Raw genomic sequence first — 8,707 nt, 5'->3', positions numbered from 1 at the left:
GACGCCACGGCACTCTAGCCTGGGCAACAGAGCAAGACTCTGTCTCAAAAAAAAAAAAAGAGATACAATCAAAGGAATAGATTTGTTACTACAGAAATGTGATTATTACATCAAAATGATGTGTTACACATTTGAAAGATTTGATCTCAAAGTTACTGATTTATCTTGAGGTGCTGTTGTCTTGGAAATGAAATCTATCCACTTCTACTATCCTGTCTCCTAACAAATATACTCTCAATCAAACTGTAGGCTTTTGGATTCTGTGCCACCCACTGCCATTAGTCACTTCAAGGAGTCGGCAGAGAAGCTGATAGAGGAGAAGGGAGCTGTGGAAGCCCTGGCGGCAGCATTGGCCCATATTTCCGGTGCCACGTCGGTAGACCAACGCTCCTTGATCAACTCAGATGTGGTAAGGTTCCTCGTCACATTCCTGACACTGCTTTGATTTGGGGTTTGCATAGGATTTGAATTTAAGCTTCTCAATTGTTTTTACTTCCTCCTGAAGGTGGGAAATGAAGTTTGTTTTTGAAACTTTAATTTTGTTCCCCTTTCTTCCATAGGGTTTTGTGACCATGATCTTGCGATGCTCAATTGAAATGCCAAACATTAGTTATGCTTGGAAAGAACTTAAAGAGCAACTGGGCGAGGATGTAGATTCCAAAGTGAAGGGAATGGTCTTTCTCAAAGGAAAGCTGGTAAGGCTGGGGCCTCTTGTAACCTCGCTTTGGTTCGCTAGCTTTACGTGGGCAGGAAAACAGTATGGTAGCTTCTTCCTGTTCTCTGGGGATGCTGCATCTTTTCACTTTCTTGTCTTCCCTGAGCAATCTGACCCATGACCCTCAGTTGTCCCGCCATCATTGACAACTACCATATCTATATCTCTAGCCTAAACCATTCCGCACACAACTCTAGACTTGAAGATCCAGCTGCTTCCCTGACATGTCCACTTAGATGGCTTAGTTAGTAACTTATTCAGAAACTTGAATTCAAATTCAGAATTTTAAATCCTGCTTCCCGAAGCTGGTGTCCTTTCTTCTGAGTCTTGCTCTTGGTTAATGGCATAGACTACCACAGCAACTCTTAAGCATTTTGGTCTCATGATCCCTTTACACTCCTAACAAATATTGGGGACCCCTGAAAAGCCTTTGTTTATATGGGTTACATCTGTTGATGTTTACTGTATTAGAAATTAAACCTGGAACTCTAGAACACAATATCGTGTTCCTTTAGCCATCAGAGCAATGACATCATCACGTCGTATAGCGTCTAGGAAACTTCTCTGTACGCTTGAGAGAGTGAGCGTGAATAAGGCAGATATCTAAGTATTATTATGAAAATAATTACGGAAACTTTGAAAGATCTCAGGTTTCCAAAGATGCCTGGACTAAGAGAGTGCTGGCCTAGCAAACCAAATCAGGTTTATCTTCAACTCGTTGCATGTCTGACCATGTTATTTACCTCCTTAAGCAACTCTGTATAACCTGTGGGTAAAGTCCCAACGCTCTTATACGGAGGATAAGATCCTTCACGTCCTGGCCTCTGTCCCCCTTACCAGCTCCATCTCTGACTTATCACCACCAACAAACACCCTTTATTCCAGCGATGCCAAGGGTTTGTCTCACTCTAAGTGAACGCTGGACCTACTGTTTATTTTTTTCCCTCCACAGTATTCTTTATGACTTTGCTTAGCTTTAAATGTTAATAGGTAGTTAGGGGCATCTGTACTTCAGAGTATTTAGGACATAAGCTTATTTGGGTAGATTTTACCTGGCTGTGTTTGCTTATTGACCAAGAGCCTCAGGAACACTATGACCTACTTAAGGGCGAAAACTGTTTTCTAGTTATCCCTATACCTCAATAAATGCCTGGTATTATACTCTAAATGTTCAGTAAATATGTGAATGAATATTCCCATGAATGGCAAAATGCACTAGTACCTGATGATTCCTGTGTTATAACTGGGTCAATTGTTGGGTAGAAGGGGTGTTCCTCATAAATAATCAGTTAAAGACAGCAGGGAGAGGAGTACATGTGTGACTTAACAGGGGTAGTTTGGCCATATTTATTGATGACTTCCTTGATTGGAAAGGATGGCACTTTAGTAATAAGATGCTATTGAAGTATTTACTTTTGTTCATACTCTTTCACTGGAGTCTGAATTAAGGAAAACTAGAAAATTAACAATGGAAGATCACTTATTTTTCTGCTTTTAGTTGGCAGTGCCTTTCTGATAGAAGGCAGTATATTGTAGTGGCTTTAGACCATAGGTTTTAGAGCCATACAGACCAGATTTTAAATACCTGCTCCACTTAATAGCGGTAAGGCCTTAGACAAGTCAGCTAGCCTCTCTAAGCCTGTTTCCTTAGTTATAAACTGTAGCTATTCTCTACTCGAGGGCTAGCACAGTATGATAGCCAAGAATCTCTCTGTAGTCGGGAAATTCAAAATTGTTTTGGAGTCCTTATTCTCCAATATTTCTTGGCTTTCCTCTGTGCTTTTGGGAGCTACAATTTGTTGGTCTTGGTCTAAAGTTCACCTAAAATTAATACCTGTTTTTTCTCACCCCCTATATAATACTCGGCCTTTTGGAGTGTCATTTAATGTTCACTGGTTGGATTAACTTCCATTTGCTTTGATTTCTAGGGTGTTTGCTTTGATGTACCTACCGCATCAGTAACAGAAATACAGGTATTCTTCTCTCTTGGATTTTAAAGTTAACATACCTGAATTGTAAAATGTTCATTATGAAAATACAGAATAATAGATTGGGAAACAATAATAGTCCCTTTACTAAAAGACAATTGAGAATTAAATTTTTGTATTTTTTTTCTCCCAGCCTTTTGTTTGTTTTTGGTGACAAGGTCTCACTCTGTTGCCCAGGCTGGAGTGCAGTGGCACAATCATAGCTCAGAGATACGGTCTCACTATGTTGCTCAGTCAGGGTGGTCTCAAACTTGTGGGCTCATGTGATCCTCCCACCTTGGCTTCCCAAAGTGCTGGGATCACAGGTGTGAGCCTCCATGCCTGGCCTCTCCTCACCTTTTTATTCTGGTATTTTTGTTCTTGAGCCTGTCCATTTCTCCTTTTTCCTTTCTACAGAGTTATGAACAATATCCACCTCTTCTCCCCAGTTATGTGTGTTATACAGGTTTTTATAGACATTTTAAATTGTTACAGCTTTATTCAGTACTGCTGTGAAAATTTATACATGATATATGTTTTATTACCTTTGAAGGCTCTAGATACTCTGTAGCAATTGAATAAATGATTTAATAAGTGAAGTAGTGATGAGGGCTACTTCTCACAGTGAAACTTATTTTCCCATACTTCAGTAAACTGACTTTAGGACAATGAAGGTCATTATTTTTGACCAATGACGTTTTAAGCACTTATGTTACCAATCTGGTTTTTCTTTGGAGAAATGGGGGAAAAATGTTTTTCTCATGCCTTTTTAAACTAAATTGAGTAAACTCTTCTCTCAACAGGAGAAATGGCATGATTCACGACGCTGGCAGCTCTCTGTGGCCACGGAGCAACCAGAGCTGGAAGGACCACGGGAAGGATATCGAGCCTTCAGGGGTCAGCGGGAAGGCAATCGAGGCTTCAGGGGACAGCGGGAAGGAAACAGAAGCTTCAGGGGACAGCGGGACAGAAATCGAGGTTTCAGGGGACAGCGGTCAGGAGGTGGCAACAGAAGTAACAGATCCCAAAACAAAGGCCAGAAGCGGAGTTTTAGTAAAGCATTTGGTAAATAATGAGAAGTAGAGGATTTTTATAGCAAAAAGAAAATTGTTTGGCAACATAGAACTGCACATTATTTTTCATACAAAGTTACAAGCATATTTTGCTTCCTTTTGACCACTTGCCCAGTCCCATCTCTTTTGGACAGACAAGCTTCATCTAAATTATTTCATCTGATCAATATTGTTTTTAACTTTATTTCTACTTCATTATCAGGTTTTCCTTTTGCAAAGGTGTTGGAAATTCATTTCACTTTTATTCTAATGCATTGTCTATAGGTTACAAGATAAAAATCAAGCATGTATCTGACTATACTTTGTAAGTTGACCTGTTTTTATACTTAAAAGTGTCTCTTACTAGTGTCCTTCCTTAAATACTTAATGGAATATAACAGTCTCTGGAGGACCACTTTGAGCCTTTGGAAGTCAAAGTTCTGTAATTGGCATCCCTCAGCCGCCAGTTCCTCATGTGGTTCTATAACATGTCTTCTGAGACTTAATACTGAGCAATGATTTGAAACAAGATTTCAGGTTTAGCCGGGTTGTAATACAGTTTATGCCATTGTATGCTCTAGATTTGGAGGATTTAGTACATTTGATATAAATTACCCAAAGTTACATGCATTTTGGTACATTTTTAGCTGCTTCTTATAAGGTGATTCATGCTTCCATGAATTCTTCACAGATCGTGTATGTAGAAGTACATTTTAATAGAAAGCCACTGTCTTTAAGGAATTCCAAATGTGTAAGATGGCTCCATGGCTTTCTTTGTAAATAAGAAGGCTGGATAAATGGTGCTTAAATGACAATGTACTCCACTTCTTCCTATTGGAAGATTAACTTTATTTACTAAGAAGGAATTAAGGGAGGAGGGTTCAGAGATGAGCATTGCTGAAAAGTATGTCACAAAACCCACTGGAAATATTCTTCACATGCAAGAGGGAAACAAATTTATAACTCTGGAGAGCAAAGAGAAGAACAAGTGAAGATGCATGATTCAACATTCTTTTAATGGCGAAAACCTAATGGATCATTAATGTTTCTAGAGGTTAACTTCTAGTGGGAAAGATTCGGTTTTTAGGTAGAATGATTCTTCAATTTAGTTTCTCCAATGGGTTTATTCCTAAAGCCACTGTATAGGTGGCTTTTCTGTTAAACAGCTTCTCTATCGAAAGGTTTTTAGCTGCTTAGAGACTTCCTTTTAAGACAAACTGTATGGTTATTTTAAGTTGTTGATTTGAGGGAACTGAAGAACTTAATGTAGCCCCTGGCCAGATAACACTCTGCCTGATTTCTCAGATGTTATTTCTAGTGGGAAACATTCTACATAGCACAGGAGCTTAAGAGTGGCATTATCTTCTCGCCTTAATTCCTAGAGATTCTGTATTGGGAATCCTGGAACAAACTATAATAGGAAAATCAAAACTACATGGTCTGTCTTGTTTTCATTCAGTTTGAACAACTAAAATCTTTCTAGGGCGTGGTTTCTCTCACTTAACCCACTCTTTATCTCTAACTGCTATTTTCTTCTTCTTTTTTTTTTTTTGTGTTGGAAAGCAGAGGCCCGGCCAGAAGCCAGGCACCCCGTGCTTCCTGCAACTGTTTTCTTGATCACCTTGCAGTAGGGGCTCTCATAGCCAACTCAACTCCTGATCCTCGCGGCTACACCCTTTTTCTGTTGGAACTTCAGTTCTATCCTTGAATCCTGATTAGATGTTTCTTGCCCTCGGTTCTCAGAATTCTCTTGGCTTTTATTCCTTGATCCACTTGTCAATTTTATCAGTTTACTTCTGGTTCCTCATGGTTTCCCATCAAGCCACAGGGAATTAGGGGGAGATGTTTGGTGATAGTCCACATATATTAATACCTTATAGGTTATAATTTATTAGATTCTGGTTTTGCCCAAATTATGAGTATGCTTTAATAACAACCAGAACATTTCATGATTTGGGTAGAAATTAGTACCTTATCAAGCAGATTAAATGATATGGTACCTGTCCTTTGGGAAGAAATAGCTAAAACCTTGATGTGTATTATGGATCAGCCTAAAGAAAAATAATCAGGCATAAATCAAGAGTAATAGGGAAGATTAATAGGCATTTTAATTTTACTTCACATAACTTAATTTTAAGAAAAACATAACTGTTTCAATAAATGAAACTAGTGTTTCTCCTGGATCCCAGAATTCAAATTGTATTTATAAATGTATAATGTACTCAGCTACTATTTGGTTTAAATGGACTTGGGAAATGTTATCATTTTTACTATTTTCTACAGAGAAATATTTTCTAATTTATATATGATACAACTCAATGGACTTTAAAATTACAACCCATTTTTTAAGTTGGAGCTATCTGTGCAGCAGTTACTCTATAGTTGTACATAAAATGTTTCTACTGTAAGCTGAATTAATGTATAAAATACTGCCTCATGGCATAATAAAGATAGTAATACTTTGTTTTTGGTGGCTTTTTGTTTTCTAAAATGAAAATAGCTGGAGATACTTATTATGAAAATAATAAAAGCTAGGTATAAAAAGCTAAACAGAAAAAACCAAGTTACCCCATATCTAACATTTTGATGAACAATTTTCCATATATTCAATCATTCAGTTTTATGAACAGCTTTTTTCCCTCTCAACATGTGCACAATTTCTGTAAGTACATATCTACAATGACATTTTTGATGACTTCATGTTATTTTTTATGAATATGCCACTACACATTTAACCAGTACTGTCTGGCCATATTATTTCTAAATTTTCCCCATTATAAACAATCCTAAAGTTAATGTCCTCATATAAATCTTTGCATACTTGTCTGTCACTTTGGCATACATTTTCTAAAGGTAGAATTGGAGGGTTAAAGTGAATTTTGGTGCAAGTTGCTCTCCAAATTGGTACCAGTTTACATTTCCACTTTGCAGTCTGTAAGAGAACCTGTTTCCCCACAGCACTGTAACAGTGGATTTTGCAAAAATCCACTTTGACAGTCCACTTTGTCAGTTTGCTGGACACAAAATATAGTTGCATTGTTTCTATTTGTATCTTTTAATTGGGTGAGGATTAACATCTCACATTGGCCATCGATATTATTTACTGTGGGATGTCTTGACAAAGTTTTATATTTTTATACAGTTGTAACTATCAGTCTTTTATCATATTTGCCTGTCTTAGTAGAAAAGTATTCCTTAACTTTAAGGTTATAAAAATATTCACTCATATTTTCATCTAGAGCTCTTTGGACTATATTTCAATCTTTAATTCATCCTGGGATATTGAAGATCAAGTAGGCATGTAGCATCATTTTTTCCCAATTGACTAATAATTTTACACATTTATCCAATATTCCATCTCACTGATTTTTAAAATACTGTCTATGCTTTAACTGGGGACAAGTTTCCTTTTTTCCCCCAGGTAACTTTAAAATAGTCGTTTCTTTCCGTTGCAATTGCATAGAATTGACAACATTAAAATGTGTCATTGTGTGTACTCCGAGAACATGATACTGCCTGTAATTTTTTAAAAAAATCTTTATTTTGAAGTAATTTTAGACTTATAAAAATGTTGCAAAAATAATACAGAATTCTCATATACCCTTCACCTAGTTTCTACCAATGTGAACATTTTATACATCCATGGTATAATTATCAAAACTAGGATATTAACATTGGTACAATATTGAACTGTAGACCTAATTCAAACTTTACCAATTTTTCCACTGATGTCCTTTTTCAGTTTCTGGGTATAATCCAGGATCCAACATTGCATTTAGTTGTCATGTCTCCTTAAGTCTCCACCCAATCTCACAATGCTTCAGTTTCCTTACTTTTCTACCTTGACACTCTTGAAGTATCGGTAACTTGCAAGCATGTGCCACTGAATGGTGCTAAAATCAGTGGGTTTGAAGAAACAGGATATTTGCATAGCCTCAAAGTATCTCCTCAAAGATATGTAATTACCAAGGGGAAAACAGTGGAGAAGCCTGGTAGACATGCCTTAACCAAGTGACCAAAGTTAACATTACCAATAGTATGACATTGACATCATGGACCCCCTGATATGATGCACTGGGAGGGACACAACATCTTTTACGGTACTCTTGCCCAAAAATAATCTAATCATGAAACCTCGATATGGTCATGAAAACACATCAAACAAGCCAAAGCTGATGGACGGTGAACAAAATTCCTGACAAGTACAGTTCAAAAGTGTCAAGGTTGATTTTAATTACTTGTCTTCGGGTACGTGAGACATTCGCTTAGTTCTAAGAGTCAAAACTATACAAAAAGGTATTCTCAGAAGTGATCATTTAATCAATCATATTCCCATTCTCCATTTCTGTCCCCTGAAGAAATGAGTTGCGTTTCTGATTTATCCTGCCTATATTTTTTTTTGCACAAATGAGCAGATAGATGTGTGTTTTCTTAGATTCCCTTTCTTACATGAAAGGTGGCCTCCTATAGCTTTGCTTTTTTTACATAACTATATATTCTAGAAATCATGGCCCTCCACATTTGCTCATAGAAATCTTCCTCATTTCCTTTTTAAAACAACTACATCCATCCTACTCGATTGTGTGCATGTACCATAGTTTATTCAACAATTTTCTTATGTATTGGCATGTAGCTTGTTCCTAGTATTTTGCAGTTACAAATAAACTACAGTAAGGAACCTTGTGTATATCTGTTTTCATGTTGTTGGAGGTGTATCTTCTATTCCCGAAGGGGATTGCTGGGTCAAAGGGTAAGTGTAGTTTTTTATTACGTATTGCAAATTCCTCTCCAGAAGGATTGCACCAGTTTGCATTCCCAGTAACAGAGTCTGAGAATGCCTAATTCCCCATAGCTTCACCAACAGATCACATCATGTTTTTAAATTTATGTTAGCCTTATAGGTAAGAAAAGGTATATAAGCATTGTTTTAATTTGAATTTCTCTAAATATGATTTTTTTTTTTTTTAAATTTT

The 8,707-nt window shown here is 37.1% G+C and overlaps 1 protein-coding gene across 1 annotated transcript in view; it reads left to right on the top strand.

The window, feature by feature from the left end:
• DDX21 (DEAD (Asp-Glu-Ala-Asp) box helicase 21) overlaps window positions 1-4,644 on the top strand; it is a 26,265-nt gene extending 21,621 nt beyond the window's left edge. Inside the window, exons 11-14 of the mRNA XM_012658922.1 lie at window positions 225-409; window positions 561-695; window positions 2,644-2,688; window positions 3,486-4,644. Coding sequence (XP_012514376.1) covers window positions 225-409; window positions 561-695; window positions 2,644-2,688; window positions 3,486-3,755 — 635 coding nt within the window. The 3' untranslated portion in view covers window positions 3,756-4,644. The remainder of the gene's footprint in view (window positions 1-224; window positions 410-560; window positions 696-2,643; window positions 2,689-3,485) is intronic.
• Window positions 4,645-8,707: the final 4,063 nt, after the last annotated feature.

This window comes from Propithecus coquereli, unplaced genomic scaffold, assembly GCF_000956105.1.
Source record: "Propithecus coquereli isolate 6110/MARCELLA unplaced genomic scaffold, Pcoq_1.0 Scaffold117, whole genome shotgun sequence".
NCBI lineage: Eukaryota > Metazoa > Chordata > Mammalia > Primates > Indriidae > Propithecus > Propithecus coquereli.
This window is presented reverse-complemented; position numbering and strand designations above follow the sequence as displayed.